The following is a 21,482-nucleotide window of genomic DNA, read 5'->3' on the forward strand; positions in this document are numbered from 1 at the left end:
GCAACAGATATTCCAAGGACATACGCTTATGTTTTTCAGAAAAGTGTATTGCTAAGTATTCAATGTTAGTGGATTATAGAAATACATGTATGCCAAAAATGTTGTGATGGGGATGTGAGTGATTAAGAATAACTTACGATCAAAACAAAACAATGCTATTATTATGAAATGACAACCAAAATTATTGAAAAAAATAACCTATTTTCACACTTTAAACAACGCTCAAAAACCCAATATTTAAAGTTTGTTTTGCATTAACAAATACCACAGGTATCTTTACATTCCAAACTCTTAACAGGATCACTGCAAATCGTGTCCTTTAAGCTGGCACAATCAGGATGGTAATCTAGACACGGTCTTTTTTCTGTAAATATAAAAACGGAATCTTAGTAGAAGAAAACCTTAAGTATTCAGTTTCTGATATCAAAATTGTATGTTCATACCTTATAGTATGTAAGATGTAATCATTAAGAAAAAAATATTTCTCGTTGTTTCAAAACCATGGCGAAATGCGGCGAGATATTGAATTTTTTTAAACTAGATTGCTCGATAAAGAAAAAAAGAATCACAAGAGAAAACAAACACGGCAAAATTGAAAATGTTGCAGAGCTTGTTCATGGACGGTACAGAATATGCAAGTTACAGTCCAAAGAACTGGTTGCTGTCAGATACAAACGTCTTAGTCTACTAGCAAAAATAAGGCTTTCAAAAGTAAAATCAAAGATTTAAGATATCAAAACCTATCTATTTTAGTGATAAAAATTATATATCTTTTTTAAATATAAGAAGAGGTCTCACGTAAACACATTTTGCAGTATCCCCTACAGTTGTCCCACATCCATTCTGTTTGACCAAGGTCAGTACATAATTCGACTGCGTACTTATCACAGTCTATCAACACATTGCCACAAACCTGATCTGAAAAGTAGACAAAGGAATGCAAAGGTAACATTTTATAAAATATTTTCTATGTCTTACACTTTGTACGGAAGGCATTCAATACCATTTATCAAAACATGAAAAATACACAAGTCAAATTTTCTATTTACAAAAGATGGGAAATTATTGGTGTAACACGATTGAAGTAAAACGTTTTATATTTTGCTCAAACTCTAAGGTAAATACTTATTGCCTCATTACAATGAATAGTACTATCTATACTGCTTTGAATGATTGAATAAAATGTAATGTTGTAGGCTTTCTATTCAGAGTTACGTACGATAATGCCTCATTTAGTTTTCTTTCTTTTTTTATTTCAAAAACTCATATGATGAAACTGAAGATGCTGAAAAAAAATTAATGTTTATTTTATTATTTTAAAGGGCATGTTTCAAACAATTAGAAAATCACATAACATTTCATAAAGAATGATACCACGTTTAGTTTTAGCAAAAATAGAGAAACACCAAACCCGAGATTGTGTTACCTTGTAAAGTTCCTGTCATGTTTGGCAGAATTGTAGTATTGAAGATTGTTGCTGGATTAGTTGCGGAAGAACGCGTAGATGAAACTGCGATGGACATCGGGGCTGTGGTAGATTTGTTAGTTGAATCAGATATAAAGGGTGTTGTTACAGTAACTGCTGTTTTTATAGGAATAGTAATGGTTGAGATGCCTGCCTGTGAAGACGTTGTGTTGGATTGTTCTGGGGTAGATATGGTTGTAGAGTTCGTTGTTGTACTGGGTATTGTTGAAGCAGAGGTTATTTTGACTGGCATTTTTGTAGTGGACGGTGACGTAGTCGCTGACATGTTTTTTGTACTTGCTTCAGTTAAAAATGTTCTTCGAGACGCTGTTATTGTGGGGAAAATTGTTGTTGACGTTGTGGTAGTAGGCACGTTTCTTGATGACGATGAAGTAAGGGGTTTAATTGTTGTACTTGTGTTTGCAGAAATTATTTTTTCGTTACCCGTTGTTGTTATAGGCATTAATGTACTACTTGCTTGTCTAGTGAGCATGGCTATAAGGGATATTGTTGTGAACATGTTTGTAGTGGAATTTGCAGTACTTACAGTTGTTGTTGAATTTGTTAATATTTGAAAGTTTGTATTGTTTATTGTTGTTGTTGGCATGTTTGTTGAAGGTGTTGTTGTAATGGGCATAGATGACGTGAACATTGTTCTTGGAGACATAGTTTCGGGTGCTGATTTATTAGGCATGGTTGTAGTGTGCACATTTGTAGTTGGCATACTTAAAGCAGAGCTTGTATTAGTTGTTTTTACAGTGGGCATTTCTGTTGTATTCATGGTTTTAGTGCCTGCTGCGTTGGGCATAATTGCAGTGTGCAGTGTTGTAGTTTTCATTGTTGTCGTTGACATATATGACGGCGGTGTTGTTGAAGACTGAGTAGTGGATGCTGTTTTGGTAGCTGGCGTTATTGCAGTGGTCAGGTTTGTAGTTCTTGTTGAAGTAGGCGTTGGTGAAGCTGACATGGTTGTAATACTGGAAATAGAGGGCATGGTTGTAGTACTTGTTGTAGAGGGCATGGTTGTAGTTTGCGTTGTAATTTCTGCAATTGTTGTAAAGGTCATATTTGTAGTTTGCGTTGTTTCAGTAGGAGCTGTTGTAGTTCGCATAGTTGTTGTTCTTGTTGTAGAGGGCATATCTGTAGTTTGCGTTCTTTCAGGAGGAGTTGTTGTAGATGACAATGTTGTTGTTCTTGTTGTAGAGGGCATATCTGTAGTTTGCATTGTTTCAGTAGGAGTTGTTGTAGTTGACATTGTTGTTGTTCTTGTTGTAGAGGTCATATTTGTAGTTTGCGTTGTTTCAGTAGGAGTTGTTGTAGTTGGCATAGTTGTTGTTCTTGTTGTAGAGGGCATATCTGTAGTTTGCGTTGTTTCAGTAGGAGTTGTTGTAGTTGGCATAGTTGTTGTTCTTGTTGTAGAGGGCATATTTGTAGTTTGCGTTCTTTCAGTCGGAGCTGTTGTAGTTGGCATTGTTGTTGTTCTTGTTGTAGAGGGCATATCTGTAGTTTGCGTTGTTTCAGTAGGAGTTGTTGTAGTTGACATTGTTGTTGTTTTGTTGTAGAGGGCATATTTGTAGTTTGCGTTGCTTCAGTAGAAGTTGTTGTAGTTGGCATAGTTTTTGTTCTTGTTGTAGAGGGCATATCTGTAGTTTGCGTTGCTTCAGTAGGAGTTGTTGTAGTTGGCATTGTTGTTGTTCTTGTTGTAGAGGTCATATTTGTAGTTTGCGTTGCTTTAATAGGAGTTGTTGTAGTTGACATTGTTGTTGTTCTTGTTGTAGAGGGCATATCTGTAGTTTGCGTTGCTTCAGTAGGAGTTGTTGTAGTTGGCATTGTTGTTGTTCTTCTTGTTGTAGAGGGCATATTTGTAGTTTGCGTTGCTTCAGTAGGAGTTGTTGTAGTTGGCATTGTTGTTGTTCTTGTTGTAGAGGTCATATTTGTAGTTTGCGTTGCTTTAATAGGAGTTGTTGTAGTCGGCATTGTTGTTGTTCTTGTTGTAGAGGGCATATCTGTAGTTTGCGTTGTTTCAGTAGCAGCTGTTGTAGTTGGCATAGTTGTTGTTTTTATTATAGAGGGCATATTTGTAGTTTGCTTTGTTATAAGGGATGTCAGTGTAAAGGACATGCTTGTAGAGGGTACTGTTGTAGAAAAAGTTGTTGTAGCGGGTGTTTTTGTAGAGGACGTTGTGGAAGAGGGTATGGTTGTTGTGGGTGCAGTTGTATTTTGCATAGTTTGAGTACTTGTTGAAGCGGGCATGTAGCTATTGCTTATTGTTGAAGGGGTTGTTTTTGTATGGGAGGTTGTTGAAGAGGGCATGGTTGAAGTGGATGTTGTTATAATGGTCGTTGTTGTTTTGGGTGCAGTTGTATTTGGCATGATTTGAGTAATTGTTGTAGTGGGCATGTTGCTAGTTCTTATTGTACTTGGCATTGTTGTGGCAGGCGTTGATGAAGTAGGCATGCTTGTAGTTGAATCTGTTGTAGTATTTATGTTTGTAGTTGAAGTTGTAGCATCAGCCACTTGTGGTGTTGATATCATCATGGAAAACGATGTTGTTGAAGGCAAAGATGTTGTTGCGCTAGGACTTGTTTTGGTTTCCGCAGTTGTAAGATTTGTGGTGGTGGAGGTTAATATTTTTATTGGTGTTGTTATATTCAAAGTAGACACTGTAACTGTTGTAGTTGATGGTAGGGTTGACGAATGTGTTGTCGTTATCCGAGTTGTCGTATTCAGTGAACTGGTTCCTAAAATCCAGGGAAAAAATATGATACAACATTTTTGCGAAATTTAATGAGCTAAATGATATCTATTTCAAATAAAAAAGCATATTTTTAAGTTAAATATATATTTGAACTCCTTTTGAATTTCAATCAAAATTACAAACAAAAATATTTATGACATATAAACAGACCTTTGTAAGTTCTTTATGATATCAAATGCTTCCAGAATTCAAAAAGTCATGATAAGGTGCACAGTGCATATTAGCTACGGTTATTGCAAATGAGGGCATATTGTATTTTAATACAGTATACAAATTATATGTAAAATACTTTTGTGATATTTAAAAATAAAAAATGTGTCTTCAATTGCCGGATTAATGATTTTCTTGATGATATACAACTCACAGACTTTTCAGTTTTCAGACGTTTCAGTGCAATTTTAAGTTAAAAATATGTAATCATTAAAAAAAAGTCTAGTGAATGGAAAGGTGATCAAATATTGCATGCATCTGATGTGAAGAATACGTGAAGCGTAAGAAAATGTTTCTCACCAATACAGAAGCCGCAGAATTTATTGCAGTGAATGGTGGACCAGGGTATGTAGTTGCCTTTACATATGTAGTCATGACCATAATCCGCACAATCTGGATCTAAATCTTCGCACACAGCGGGTGGTTGTGTTGTCCTTAATGTTGCTGGAATAAGTAGACGCATATTTTGTTCTTTTTATTTTAGTATAATGTAATATCAAATGCTAAATAAATAAATACATGATTCTTTAGAATGAAATTTCGGAATACATTATCAGTTAAAATTTCAGATTAAAGTAATAATCACTTTCATGAATTAGATACCGAAAATTTATTTAAAGATGACCATACTAGATTGTTACTTACAAGTTTTGACTTCAAGTTAACAAACTTTATAAAACCAGTAAATTACTTTAACATGACATTAATCATAATGTGAAATATTCGATTAAATTCATACCTGGAGTAGTTAATTATAAGAAAAAACATGTCAGCATTCATTTACAGGGTGCAAATAATGACAAAATATTAAACTTGGGACAATGTTGGACATTAATTGCGTTCCTTATTTAAGAATAGAGTAAAATATTACTACCAATACCGTCGGTGCTGTCTTTGTGCGATAAAAGGTATAACTATAAGTATAGTAAATATTAAAACCATCAACAAACACAAAAAAAATATTAAAAAGTTTCTAAATGAATATATAATTTTTGAAAACATCAACAGGGCCACTGTAAACAAGCTGCATTAGAAAAGGACTCAACTTTTGCTCGTACCATCAATATTCAGGGTCTGTTTCATCAAATGTTGTTTTTATACTATTATCTTCAATAACTGCTATTATCTCAATTTTTCTGCATTAGTACAGTACATGCAGTTGTCCAATATTAATCTGTTTGTCCAATATCTATCATGTAACAACTTTTATAATGGACAGCGTGATGTGTTGTATATCTTACGTCATATCTGATGTTCTTCGCATACAACCATTTAACTTGATAACTTTCAAGAAAATTTGTTTAAAGTTGCCACCAGACCATGATGTCCAGAAAATGTGTAAGCTTGAATTAAATGACGCGAGATACTTACTACTGAATTACTGTACCAAAGGTCATAAATATCTTTTAAAGTATGTGAATACATAGTATGTGAATACATATACTATAAAATTGTAATATCACAGCAATTTTAATTTACTTCACAATTGTCCAGAACAAGGAGTTAAATTATTAGCACAATTATATACACACAAATGATATTAGACTTGAATACACTAAGAATGGTTTAGGTTTTCTACATATAAGCACCAATTAGAATGAAAAAAAGAAATTACAGATAATGAATACAATATTGTTTTTACAAAGTCTAATAAATGTAAATAAATAATTCTTGAATACCTTTTCCTGATATCTTGTTTTATTTGCTACATGTATACATTGGATTCTACTTTTGTCTGAAGTTTTTCATAATCATTTATCCAAAAATATTGTGCCGGTATCAAATTGTCTTATAAACACTTAGGAAGATTTTCTTATAATCTTGCTGCTGTTGTAAAAAGTATGGTTGAAGTTGACCAAAATATATTCAGACAAAATATTTCTAGTAAAAAACGAACGCAAAGTTCCATGTCGTACAGTATTTAAGATGTCAGTTTGTTTCAAAAGCTAATCCAATAAAATATCACAACAACAAATCATTGACCAGTTACTTTTTTTAATAGTTCAGCCTATTTTTGCTAGACTGGTTAGACATTCTTCAGTTTCAATTATAAAAAAATGTATGTAATCTAATAATAGAGCACTACGTTTCAATTTCAGTGTAACTCCTGAATTCCGGAACTTTTGTCATCCACAAACTTCTGAAATCCGAATAATACTAAGGGAACTCCTATATTTTGAATTCCGAACGATTTCTGATAACATTTTGATTGTATCAATTTAACTTTACTTCTAAAATCAGGAAATTGAAAAGGATGTAAATGTTTACTCTACTTCAAATTATAAAACCCTGTAAATTGTAAGTATCTCACAATTATCATTGACTATTTATTTTAAGAATAACAACCTGTCATGCATGTCAAGCATCCGATTAAAGTTGAAAAGAAAGAAAATTAGAAGTATATAGTAAACAAAATCATTACATAATTGCTAGAACAGCACCAAACATAATTTAGGATATGATTGTATTAACCTAATACTGTAATATCGACATAGTCAATTATAGGTCATAATAAGATTGAATAAACGTATCACTTGATTTCTGTAAACTTCCAAGATACTAATGCTTTGTCTAGTATCATGGGTATTCGGTTTTCAGAAGTAACACTGTAGCTCAAATTAAGATAACATTATGTTGAAAATATAAAATACCAAGAAGATAAAAAATCATCTGGATGAACAATGTCAAAAAGAAGCACATTAAATCCGTCTATAATTGTTTAATGGCGCAAAACATACAATAGATATGTCAAAAGCAGATAGCAGCCCCCTAGTATGCATATGTGAGATATAAATGCAAAATAATCATGATGCATAATGTCTGTGACTGGTCTAGCAACATACGTTCGGTGTTTGAAGTTTGATTGTCCATCAGCGTCGAGCTTCCTGTAAACCAAAAACAGTACAATACAAGCAAGCTCTGCTGCTCTCCAGATTTGTTTTTCTTGGGTATGTATTACATTGCAACGACCCTGTTCTCTTAGTTTAATACAATTAGCCTTTCAGTATAATGAAATTGACCTCTTACTTTAAATTGGGCCACTTAATTAAATGAAATTGATATTATAGTTGAATAAAATTGACTTCTTACTCTAATGTAAACGAATTTGCTGTAAAGTATACGAAGAGAAAAGGGTCGTACAGATTTTAATATGAATAAAATTTTCATTTACAGGAAGCATGCGGTTGTACAGTAGTCATAAGATCAACATTTACCTGATATAATAGAAATGTTATTTGGCCTGATTGTTTGGAAAGAGAAAAATATAACATATTATCTATGTAATACATAGATAGATATATTAAACGTCACTTTGAGTAAAACTTATCCGACATTTTATTGCCGTCAATTTAAGAAAAGTAATAAAAAGATGTTTTAATTCTAAAGACATTTAAATATAAGCTATATTGTTCCAGATTATATCACAATTTCTAACAATTTTGGATAATCTAAAACCAACAGAAGTAAAGTAAATATTATGTTATAGCATTGCTATATTCTGGTTCCGATTTCCAAGTAAGTTATTATACTTTTAGTTCTGATTGACCGTGTTCTAGGTTGACACACAGGTGCTCTCAAAGCCAGACACTTACAAATATATTTGACAAAAGACGATTCTTATTATGATTCATAAACGAGCCATCTGTTACTATTCTTTAAGTGTCATTCATTGTAAATAATATACTGTAAAAAGCTGACAAAAGTGATGACAATGTACGTAAATGAAACAAGCAGCCGCCGAAGTAGAAATTTATTTTAAAAAAGAAGATGTGCCAAGGTTTATTTGTATTAAGCACAGTAAAAGAATTCTTATGAACAGCAAATCTCACAGTCTAATGCAGCAAGCAATAGTGCAAGAATGCGTAAGAATATTCAACAATAGCCATTACGGCTAATATAAAGCTTTTTATTAAGCTGTGATATTCATCTTCAACTTCTGTTTTACAGGACTCTTACTTGATCCACAAAAACTGCAATATTTTGCGCAGTGTTGCTCAGCCCATAGTTTATAGTTGCCAACACATATATAATCAACTGGATATGCGTCACAGTCAGGATCAATGTCTTCACATACAGCAGTTGTTGTTGATGGTGTAGTTGATGATGATGACAATGTTGATGGTAAAGTCGTAACAACAGTTGTGTGTATAGCTGTTTCATGAATAAAAAAATAAGTATTTAATAAATATTTTTTGCACGAAAAGTATAGACGAAGAATGGTCAACCATTATAGAAAGAAATATCAAATTGTTATGAACAATCTTTGGTTGACATGATGAATACGCAGATTAACTGGAATGTTAGTTATACTCAGTTGCAAGCGGGAAAGTTTCCACTTTCAAACTGGAAAATTCTGTATTTTTTTCTTATGCAAATATTGGTAAGTTTACTCTTAAAACACATAGAAGAGTATTAACTACGCGATAGTTTACTTTTTATTTAAATTTCTTGATAATAAAAAAATTGTTTATATATAACTAGCGATATGATAAAAGATAAACTCATGCAAATTGCATACTCGGTTTGATTGTGTTCGTGTGAGAAGTTGTAAAATTACACACATCTCTTACGCCCCCTAGCACCGATTTAAGCGGTATGCAATCTTCAACACTAACACGCTGGCATCAGTTATCTAATTAACTACATCATAAGTACTATTTTTCAAGTTTCAAGTGTTATTGAATATATATCCAAGTTTGCATATTTACAATACAAAATCATGAGACTAATACATTTGTAATAATTAATGACAATAAAAAGTCACGTGGACATGTGCATTCTAACCTTGCTTGTAAACATTTATCTACCAGATGAATCAACAAGTAAATTTTCTTCATGAAAAATAACCTACCAGTTTATAGAATAAAGCTGTTTATAATGCAGTTAAAATATTTATATGTATCTATCTATATTTAAACAATGGTGCGTTAAATTAGTTTTACAATGCACCAAATTCAAATCAGCATAAACTGTGTACCTGATGTAATTGGGTTTGAATTGGTTCCTCTTGGTGGACACTTGTACGTAGCAGAATTCATCGATGGAGATTCTTTTAAAAAAACAGAGAAAATGTGAATCTTTTAAAACGTCCAAAACGACAAAATTGAATAAAAAGATACAAAAATATTGTAGACTCAGTTTGATTCAGCCTGTTCACGGACGGTAGTGGTAATTACAAGCTACTGTCTACACCCCATAGAACCGGCTTAAGCAGTATTTATCATTTGAACACGAAAAGTGTGATTTTTTAACACACGCAGATGTGTCATAAACAAGCATGATCTGTTTAAAATCTGTCTAAGAATTCAAACTGGAAGGTTTGCCAGAAATAGATTACCTAGAAACGAAAGATATTGTCAATGTTGCCATTCACTAGATTTAGAAGATGAATACCACTTTGTTATTATATGCCCTATCTATTCAGATTTACGTAAAAAAATTATAGCAAAATATTATTATATCAAACCAAGTGTATATAAGTTTTTAGAATTGTTACAAACAGAAAATAAGACTGCTCTTTATAAATTAGGGTTATACTGTAAAAACGCAATGTCTGTAAGAAATTCGATTATTAATATTACGAATTAGTGAAAAATTGTCTTGAAATATTGAACGTGCTATTTATTATATGCCGGTTAGTGTTTATATGGTTGCTTTGGTCAACCAGACTGTGTTAGTTTGTATATATGTATGTTTATAGTTTGATGTTGTAAATAAGATGTTATTTATTATACGCTTAATAGTGTTTATATGGATGTTTCTGGTCAACCGTACAGTTCTAATTTAATAGATGATGAGTTATATTTAGTTATGAAAATATATTATAAGTAAGCCAAACAAAAGATAGCAAACTTTATATGGATGTTTCTGGTCAACCGTACAGTTCTAATTAAATAGATTATTAGTTATATGTCTTATGACTGTGCACAGTTAAGAAATGTATTAAGTAGATTATTTTGTCATATGACCCAAGTTAGTCGTAAGGCTTTTTCTTAAATTACAACTTTGCAATTGAAATATTTTTGGAATAGCCAATTGTTAACCTTCCCTTTCGTTTCGTTTAAGGTTAACTGTAGTTTTGGAGTACTATTCCCTTTCAATATAGTATATAGTGTGATACTATAGTTGGTAATTCACTTGTATCTGGTGTTGATTACGTATATATATAGATAACTTTATTGCAAGTGGCACAATAATGTATGTGAAATTCACGCTATCTTTGTCAACATGTTCGTAACACAATATTAAACTATGTAATATATGTTAAACTGATTATGTCAAATCCTATACTGAAGGAAACAAAATAGATTAAACTGTTCACCTTCAAGAAATTTGCAGACTATCCATTGATTTTGTGATTGTATATATGTATGTATGAATGAATGTATTAATGTAATTGACTATGTACTTTGTATACGTCAAAATAAACTTTCTGTTCTGTTCTGTTCTGTTCTGTTCTTTAAAATCATTATCAAGAATTTTGATTTTAAAGTTGCATTGCTGATATTTAACAGATACTGGAGATAATATCTGTATTTTTAGTAAGTGATCGATGCAAACATTCTAACACAGTAACACAAGTATCAATACAGGTGTAATCATTATATATTCACCATTTAACAAAACTATACAACATACTCATTGATTTTATAATCATTGATAAAAAAAGTATGTATATTCAGAATGCATCCAAATATGTGTTGGTACAGATATAATAAAAGAACTGTAAAAGTGACACCATTTTTCCTTGTGGCTAAAGGGCTGTCTAAAATGGTTGAGGAATAATAATTGCAGCCATTTTTTATCCCTGCGTGATCGAAAGAGGTGACTAAACGGGTTCGAATAACTGGGGTTTATGTATCTTTTAGCTCCAGCAGGTGAAGTGGTTTTGACCCCTGGTGTTGTTTTATGTTTGTAACACGCGAGTTTATCAAATTGTTCCTATTTCGCCGTGCGCCGTGAAACCAATCAAACGAAGTAACATTTTTATGATATCCTCTTACAGTGAAACAAGAAAAACGTGCAATTTGAGTTGGGATCAACACAAATAAATAGTGAGACCCGCGTATCTTATATAAATGTCAGACAAAAATGAAAGGAACTAAATAAATGCTTGATATTTTATATGCAATATCAAGAATGTTCTTTCACGACAATACCATTTACAACTGTTAAATCACGAAATTCTGGGATGAGGAATTGTTAAATCACGAATTCTGGGATGAGGAATTGTTAAATCACGAAATTCTGAAATGAGTAATGCACTATGACATAATTATACAGGGAGTCTTCTTTAAAGCTAAAATCTGTTTATTGTACAGTTTGCTTCCTCGCTCAGGTGTGATATATGTATTAAATCTTCGCTAAATTAAACGTATTTAAAAGAATCACGAGTGAAACATTTTACATTTCCTATGTTATAAAGTATTGACAGGATCGAGAATATATAACTTTATAGACTCATGTTATATATTTAAAAGAATAGTTATTCCAAATGTAACAAGATCAATCATGTGTCAATCATATGTCATAATGCAGATACTTGGAACATTTCTAAAATATTGAGTGTCATATTTTTTTTTCTCTGTATCTCAATATCCGAGAAAATATAACCATGCCAAAGTGAAAGTCTTTATTATTGTTATTATCCCAGCTTTGTTGCTGTCATATGCTTTGATTTAGGAAATACATGTACCAATTTTCATGGGCGTGTATCCGTTACAAAGATGTCCATCACAACACTCGGCCCCGATTTGCTGGTAATTTCTTTTTCTTCTTCCATTGTTGTTATGGATTAAATTCAGCAGTTCGCATTTCTAGATAAAATTAATTATAATTAATAATTACAAAAGTGATGTATTAATTGTCATGGCTAGATAATAATAATAATAAAAATAATAATAATACTAATAATGATAATAATAATAATAATAATAACAATAATTATAATAATAATAATAATAATAAAAGTTGATTCTATGCAAATATCACGACTCAAATGGCATTATTACTGTTAATTATAATGAATTATGTGCAAAGAGCTAACAAAACAACACTAAGAATGTCAATTTTAAAAAAATAAGTATTTTTTAAAGAAGCAGAATTATCACGACACATATTATTGTGTGCAAATATTGGAAACCATAGTCCCTGTAGTATCAACTTTTTAAAATGTTTGGACTTCACTTCGTTTTCTATAAATTATTCGAAAAGCGATATAAGCACTTTGCGGCCGTATAATGTTCATTGTACATTCAATATCTTTAACACACACTCTTGTGTCCATTAATAGGCTCAATCAAATCGAGTCTGTCACATTTTTTTCTCAATTTTGTAGTCTTAGACGACCTTTCAGATTTGGAGTTTGAATATTTGGGTGTAAATATGACTTTATAAAGGTTTCTAATTATGAAATATTTACATTCCATTCATAACATGTACCCATTTTATGAATTTGTAGGCGTTGAATAGTTAGCAATGACATATACTAAGTGCAAATAATCGCAATAAATAGCTAGCAGGTTGGCATAATGAATCATTTATCGTATGGTTTTATTAAAACAAGAAATTGAAGAAAAAAATGATTTAAGAAATATCTCTAATTACCCTTGGTCGCTTAGTATATAAAAGGCCGATTTATATTCAAAGTGCTTATTTCGTAAATGACAAAAGATATGGCTATAATTGAATCAAGACTCCCTCTAAAACCTTATATATCGCTGTTTTTTTGTATTATGCATATGAAAAAAGAAAACAATATCTGCAAAATATATAATATGATAAATGTTGCAACAATATATTTATAAATAACAATATTATTAATAATTTGTTGTATTAAATGGTTAATATGTTAATTTTTATGCACTTACTATGCTCTGTAAATATGTTGTATATATTTTACATGGGCTGGAGGCCAAAAAGCAAATAAATTTTGTCATTGTCATTTTCATTATATAAATAAAATGCATCATGGAAATCAACAACGAAGGTATTAAATAACAAAATATTAATTCACCATATTCACTATAATTACACCAACTGCAAACAAAGCAAAAGAAGCAAAGATGGTTCATCTATATAGCCAATGAGTATTTTTTGGAAACTGTGACAAGATACCAAACAAAACTTGAAAGATTTTGTGAAATAAAATGAGGCATAATGGGGCTATTAAAAGTCCTCATTATCCTTAGAAAATTAAATGTTGTAAAAGTTAATAAGGATAAATATAAATCATAGAACATTCACTCAAAAACAATCGATTGTGTATCTATGTCAAGAGCTTTTAAAACATCTTACCTGTGTCCTGATGCACAACAAGTTGTATCTGACTCCAGAGCCAAATGACATGATTTCTTTTCCGCAAGACTGTATAACAACGAATGTAAATTTAAAAAAAGTATGATCACATCAAACAATGTATAACAACGAATGTAAATTATAAAAGTATGATCTCATCGAACAATACATAACAACAAATGTAAATTAAAAAGTATGATCTCATTGAACAATACATAACAACGAATGTAAATTATAAAAAGTGTTAAATGTAACGTTGGAAAAAAGACTTACTAGTGTTGATTGCATTTTACCAGCGTTCAGGTATACATTTGTACTAAAATATCTCTTAAGATATGTTAGTGACCGCCTTCATGCTACACTTCTTCATAAACATAAGAAATGAAGTTCAGTATATCAGAATATTGTGCTTACATGGCCTGCCTCGCAGTTCTTTATTACATTACAAAACTCCGGCTCTACAACGTGTTCGCAAACAAAACATCTATTTCCGGGAAGATGGCTGACATCAACTGATGAACATACAATGAAAACAAAATATTATATAGTTAAAAATAATAAGTTTATACGAATTTATTTCAGTCTGATTGTGTTGGAAGCTTTAAACTTTTTGAAACACTCTCGCATCCTTTCCTAGAACCAACCAGTACTTATGAGTGTAAAGATTCTTGTTCAAGGAAGCAACGGCTTGCCCCTGACGGGATTTGAGCCCCTCTCGGCTAGCAGTCCTTAGATTACTAGTCCCTCGATGGTTTGATATAATTAACATGTATTTGTTGATAATGTGTATACAAGTGAGCCATTGATTTTGATGATAAAAAATATTGTTTGAATGTTTTTCAATTGTATACAGAAATACAAAAATGATTAATTAAGAAAAAACAAACAATGGTTAATTATTGTCTTTTAACACATTCATTTTGTCAAAGGACTTACTAAAATAACTATTCTTATTTGATATATCGGTACTTCATTTAATATATGCAAATAAGATGAATTGACAATCTATCAAATATGATTAAAACATTCTGCAATATTATGTTTTTTTCTAATTAGATTATAATCATAGAATCTGTTTTGTGAGTATAGATATGATTAAAACATAACATGAAGTAATGCTTGAAATATCTTAAAGTTGATAACGTGATCCACTTATCAGAAAACCCGGTTACTAGTATTAGGATTAATTCATAAAAAAACTGTTAACTAAAGAGACTTACTGTAGCTTGTTTTGTTTTATCAGATATACACACTTTAACCTTGTCAACGCGAAGGGTCTATATTTAACTTTTATAAATGAGTCGGAGTCAACACATTTTAAATACCAAATGTTTTCAGTGTTATCATGAAAATAAAGCCAAAGTTTACAGTTAGGAAGGATCTGCATTCCGGCAGTGTTATCTGCTGTTACAAATAAGTAAAACAAAGCAGTTAAGATGAAAGATTAAAATTCTTGTTACCTCACACACGTTTCTCCCATGTGTATTATTTAAAGTTATAAAAAGACCACTGTGCAAACAAGATACTTGTGTTGCATATTGCGTTAAGGAGATCACATTTGATTAATCATTAGTTAACGTGCTTAACCGTATTCAAGCCAGTATGAAAGATAAAATATAATAAAGGATAGTCAATGGGAACCTGAAATGTCACTCAACACGACAAACTTAAAAATAGTCTACATACTTGCTATATAATGGTTTGCCTTTTTTGTCTTTTTTTTAGAAACTATGTCTGAAGTCAATTATAACGAATTGCAAATAATGTCCTCCTTATATTTAGTGCATCAGTGCTTTTTACAACTGGTAAACTGAATAGTCCCATAGGATTGTATGTGGTTTTATGATGGATGCCCGTTGTTGAATGGTTACTGACTTTCATACACGTGTAACGTATTGCTAAGAGGTTCAACTCCCACATCAGATTTAAAATTATTTCATGTGTTGAATTCTAATATAATTTACAGTATGTCGGTTTAATAAGGTCTGAGCGAAATCTTCACCTTGTCTACTTACATGAATCGGGACATCCATACATATTACAGAAATCACCGTCACAACAATGATGACATATGATATCTCTATCAAGCTGTCCAGTGTTTGTCCCAACTGATGTTTGATTCGTGCTCCTTTTGCTTATCTTGTATATGTCGCCAAAGCAGCCAACAGCGTCACACGACTGAAGTGAGTTATTTCTAGCTTCAAATAGTGTAAATAGTGGTATTTTTTTAGGTAATAATATGTTTAAAACATTGCCTTCCTCCTATTGTTATATGTTCGTGTGTATCTTATAAATCTTAATTGATAGGGAAATAATCAAATATTTAATAAGACAGGTACAGTGTAGTGTGTGTTGCTTTGATGACTACATTGTCCTTATTAATAAAATAAGATTTTGAAAATATATACCAACCAATTTATGATAATCTGATTCATTTTGAAAATGCATTTTATTTTGTATTTTAAAGAAATCAATATTCTAACTTTGTAAAATTTTTCAAGGTACATTTAATCTAGTGACAAGACTTAATTGACTGACCGTTTTTTCTCGGCATCCAGCGTTCACTACAGTTTCCCCTCCGACATCTATTTCTTCTTCTACATAACACACCTATAATAAGTTTAAATGAAAGGATTAGGAAAATATGTAGTGCATGTACATTTAACAGGACATTGATTGTCTACAAAACGTGAATGTTTTATAAAACAGAACATACTTTTTATAAACCTAAAAGCAATAAACAGAAAAGAGTATGCAATGCTAAATATATAAAAGATATTTAAAATAAATCACATGACATGGTATTTAAATTATATTAAAAAAAACTTTTCAAATAGAGATTTAACTGACAAATTGTTCTTAGAAAAAATGTGTACAAAAGCAGTATAAATCAAAGTGAGATACATATTTCAAAGATAAATATTCAAGAGATTTACCTCTATATCTGGGTCACATTTTACCATGTCCTCACAATGCGTGAAATGTGCGGCTTTATTACATGACATACATTTTAGGACATTTTGGCCACTCACTGAAAGTTATAATTTTTTATACAAATAATATTCGTCAAAATCAAATTTCTGGAACTGGGAGATCCCCTTAGAGCAATGTACATAAAGGGAAAAAGCAATGAATAGTAAGAATCGTAGAACTGGTTTTATTGAGCGTGTTCATGAGAACAAATTGAAAATTTACATTCTCTCTTCCATTTGAACACAAATGCGGATGTTTAAAAATTCAAACTTTTACCAGTTCATGTTAAATGTTGAATTCTACTTAAGCCTGTGTTAGGCGGTGTGGAAGATAGCTTGTAATTACCATTATCAAGCTTAATCAAACCGAGCAAACAAATAAATCCATTTGCTTGATAAGAATAATATGTTCAAAATCCTGGACATAAAAACCAAAAGGTAGCAGTTTTTTATACATACATAACATATGAAGTTCCTTTTATTCTTATCAGTGAATGTGTAAAATTTTAATTTCAATATCTAAATTTATGTAGTTTAAAATTTATAAGAACTAGATAAAAGCATGCATTTACCTTTTACCGTCCGTATTCAAACCTAACCTGCAATTTTCAATTATGCCATTTTTGGCGATTTTTTGACCATTCTATTGTATCACTTATGTAGACGTTCTAAGCATAACAATTAAAAATATACTTACCATGTATTGCAAGGACTGTTAAAACTACCACGCACGTTACTACAAAAAAGAAGTAAACTAAAATATAAATTGCAAGCAAACATAACGTGCAAGTTTAGCTTATTGATAAAAAAAAAGGGCCAAATACCTTAAAATGTCGCCTCTGATGTTTAAATATATTCACATTTTATCCTTTTTTGCCTAGATAAGGTACTGGCGATAAATTGAACTGTTATATGATTATATGATCAAATTAACGTATTTGAAATATAAATTTCTCATTTGAAGTATCATTGCTTCATATGCCTGCAAAGGACAAGGGGTACTAATCTTTGCATGTTCCGAGCAATAAACAAGATTTTCAATAAGCACATTTTTTATTTTGTCTTCTCGGTTATCATTAGTTTGGGCCATTTATAAAAAAGATATTTATCAATGTTGATATGTTTGTTTTTGTGTCCCTAAGTGATAGTATTCATAGTTAACAATTTCTTTTTGCTAAGAAATACTGTATAACTTTATAGTATATGTTTTATCGAGTTATGACATTGATCATTTGCAGATCTACCGAAAAAGTGGCAAGAGAAGCAAACGGACATAAGCCTTGAATAGATAAAGGGGACAAAAACACCATTACATAGTTTTCAAATGATTGGTTGTCAAATTCGGAATTAGTCAAGATAATGTTTTCAAATTCTATCCCAAGGAAAGTCAATATTATGTGTTATATACTTACAAACCATTAACGAAATACAGATGAAATTTGCGATCCGATCATTAGCAAGTTAATTGTTCATGACACATTTCCATATGTGTTTGGGTGACCTCAGATACCAGTATTAAGGTACATTTAGAAATTAGTATGTCGTTAGTTTTCATAACTTCCTTTAAAATAAATTTCTCCATAAGTTGCCTCAGTCATCTCTCTATAGTTCTAATTCAATAATCAAATATTCTTTTTTTCAAAGACCTTACATCTAACCGCAACATTTTTTTCTTTTTTTGACAATTTTCCTTTACTGAAGAGTTTTATATGTTTTCCAATCCAGTCTAATTTTCCTTCTAAATGTTGTTATAATGTTAAATAAAGTTAAACCTAAGGCTATTTGATATTATTATACATCTGTTAAACAAATGAAATAATTGAATGAATGTTTTTGATGTTGTTTTTTTATTTTACATTTTTATTCAGAGCCATAATAAAAAGATATACAATGAATGAAATGTGTTTTTTTTTAAATAATTTAGACTTTTCTCCGACATATTTTTCTTCCATAACAAACCTTTTAATGTGTTTATTTGAAGACTGTTAGTTTGTAAGGTTATTAGTTCAATAAAATACATTTATAATTACAAAACGTTTTAAGAGAAGCATACACATCTATGCAAAGTTTATATATAGTAATTTTAACACAAAAATATCATTGTTTCTAAATATGACGCTGACTGAAGGATCGACCTGGGTATTTAGATAGGTTTCTATCGATTTAATTAGGCCACATACTTTCATTTCTACTATAAAAAACAGTGTAAATACATCACTTTTCAAATCGCTACTTCGGTAGTTATGTTACAATTTTTTTCTTTCAGTGACGAATTGAACTACTGATATTGTGCCTATGCAAATTTAACATCAATCCAATTGCAAGAGTTATACTAAATAATCTGGTTTAACAGATTAATATGGGTCGGTATTCTAAATCTGACAGGCTTATCAAATTGACTGATATATTCACAAGTCGACCATTGTGAATCTTATATTTATATCTTATACTTAAGTCATTTTATTTTATACATATAAGTACAGTCGACATCTGCATTTGTTTCTTCCTGGAGTGCTGCATTAGACTTAACGATACTGGGAAAAGTACTTTCATAAGATGTTTGGGTCAACTTTAATAAAGCTCACTGGCTAACAAGATAGGTGTACTGATATGAGGACATGAAATACTGACAGCCGTTTATCAGTGCTTGTATACTCTACGATATGGTGGCCTATATTTGGTTTTTATGTTTTAGTTATATTTATTTTGTATGCATATCGCCAATACGCAATCTCGACAGTTTATAAAAAGAAGTAATTTAATAGGATACAAAAACTGTATTAATGAATTAACATTCTACAAATTTAATTGTAATGAATAGAAGAACGTGTTAAATGTAAATCATAGTTACCATGCATTTATCTTGTATAACAAAATTATCCAGGTCAATCGTAAGCTATCGTCTGCCGGTCAATTACAGGTTAAACAGATATTTAAATCTTAATTAGCGATGACCAGGTCCTCTGTGCTGTATGCCATACAAGTTAAATTGTGGGCTGCCAGATTTTATAACACATATACTAGCAATACTGTTAAATTAACTTATCAATTCAAGAAATTTCCAAAATTCCATTATCAATAATATTTCCCTTTGGGTACGCGAGCATAACACGTCACAATTACAATATCAAAAACAACATTTATTATAATTGGAAGCGGGTTCACCTGATATCCAAAATGACGACAGGCAATAAATTAAGTTTCAGATTATTCATTATGGGGGTAGATAAGTTCTTGATTGTTCTCATTCTCTTTGAAGTTTGAAAAAGATTAATATCAAAAATGCAAATCGATAGAAGACAAAGAAAGTTTCAAACGATAAAAACAACTTCTGTGATAAGATTTCAGTAGAGCGATTCAGGATGAGCAAAAATATCCGTGCTATGAATATGTTTGACTTGATACTTATATCGCATTCTAGAATGAATATGTATAGCACTTTAAATATTAAATTGTGAACAAGTTGTGCGATGAAGGCAATAAATATAAACATTAGAAGCTACCCTGCTTACAGTCAACAAAGGATTCGAGGACGTACGTGCTGAATTTGTCTATTAACTGGTATCAATAGAAAGTTAAAATATATGTAAGGACTGAAACAAATCAAACGGCGTTTGGAAACACCCGAGCTGGCATTTAACTTTTCAGCGTGAACTTGTCACTTTATTTAACGTTTGATTTTATATGATTGTTTTCCAGCTAAGTCGGATACAAATGAAACATTCATTAACTGAATAAAATATGAAAAAGAAGATCACCAAGGAAGGGCGGCGTTCAGTGAACGCAACCCCCACACGACCCAGCAACACAGGACCATTTGCAAGGAGTTCAGTAGGACTGCAAACAAAAGTAGGGCAGGATACAAGGTCAAACACGGACGGTGTGGTTACTTTAATGTACTCAAAATGCTTTCTAATTGTAATATTTTAATCAAATAAAACTGGAAAAAAGTAATTCTAAAAGTGTAACTATTTATATACAAATTGCGCACCTATTAATTCTTATTTCGTACCTATTTATACTACTTCCTTACCTATTTATTCTAATTCCATCGCGTTTCGCGCAAACACAAAACATATCCGTGATATTTTCACAATGTTATGTAATAAAACCCAACTCTAACAATTAAACTTCGTTAAATATCCATTTGAATTGATTGAATTTCACTTACCCAATCCAGAATTAAACATATTTCATTTCTTAGTTCACATACTGTATATACTCTATGTTATTTAAATTTAAATGTATAATTATTTTATACTTAGCGGTGTAGAGAAAGATAACGAGGATTTTCGTTGTCAGGAAGATTATAACAACCAAGTATTTCAGCTAAAACAGCTGCGGATCATGTCAACAAACATACATAGACATATCAAGGATAAAATTCACTTTTTCCTCAAATTTTCCCTATCACAGAACCTGTAGTGACACCAAACATGCCAACAACCCAGCTTTATTTATCATACAACGTATAAGAAACCGGTATAGTAGAGACATCAAGTGTGTGCGTGCGATCGTGAACGTGCGAATAGAAATATATGTATCTTTTGTACATTCGTTATCATATAAGTTCGAAAAAAGTCATATCATGACCGAACTCTAGAGACTCTTTTGTAGGATTTATCCTCACCTTTGTTTGCCTTAATCCGCTGATGTGCTTTTGTTGGTTTTTAGGATTTTTTGTTTGTGTGTGTGTGCGTGCGTGTGTGCGTGTTTGTGTTCGTGGTTGTGTTCGTGGTTGCGTGTATGTGTGTGTGCTTTTATTCCCTTGGCGGTTTTC

General features: G+C 31.3%; 2 protein-coding genes across 3 annotated transcripts; both read right to left on the bottom strand.

The window, feature by feature from the left end:
• Window positions 1–254: 254 nt before the first annotated feature.
• LOC132717662 (mucin-2-like) lies at window positions 255–2,720 on the bottom strand. The gene is made up of 4 exons (XM_060701188.1): window positions 2,192–2,720; window positions 1,427–1,960; window positions 799–918; window positions 255–364 (listed from the first exon to the last, which is right to left on the bottom strand). The coding sequence occupies exons 1-4, from the start codon at window positions 2,718–2,720 to the stop codon at window positions 255–257; spliced, it is 1,293 nt and encodes a 430-aa protein (XP_060557171.1).
• On the bottom strand, window positions 2,610–21,019 carry LOC132717686 (mucin-2-like). 2 transcript variants are annotated; one of them, XM_060701223.1, is made up of 13 exons: window positions 20,874–21,019; window positions 17,400–17,438; window positions 16,667–16,761; window positions 16,269–16,340; window positions 15,746–15,908; window positions 14,145–14,242; window positions 13,731–13,799; window positions 12,130–12,250; window positions 9,412–9,483; window positions 8,391–8,585; window positions 7,277–7,318; window positions 4,734–4,877; window positions 2,610–4,206 (listed from the first exon to the last, which is right to left on the bottom strand). In XM_060701223.1, the coding sequence occupies exons 1-13, from the start codon at window positions 20,890–20,892 to the stop codon at window positions 2,744–2,746; spliced, it is 2,592 nt and encodes an 863-aa protein (XP_060557206.1). In that variant the 5' UTR covers window positions 20,893–21,019; the 3' UTR covers window positions 2,610–2,743. The 2 variants fall into 2 exon arrangements, with proteins under 2 accessions (XP_060557206.1, XP_060557215.1); XM_060701232.1 differs by lacking the exon at window positions 7,277–7,318 and having other exon boundaries at window positions 20,874–21,013.
• Window positions 21,020–21,482: the final 463 nt, after the last annotated feature.

Source organism: Ruditapes philippinarum, unplaced genomic scaffold (assembly GCF_026571515.1).
Source record: "Ruditapes philippinarum isolate M1 unplaced genomic scaffold, ASM2657151v2 ctg3119_1_1_1_1, whole genome shotgun sequence".
NCBI lineage: Eukaryota > Metazoa > Mollusca > Bivalvia > Venerida > Veneridae > Ruditapes > Ruditapes philippinarum.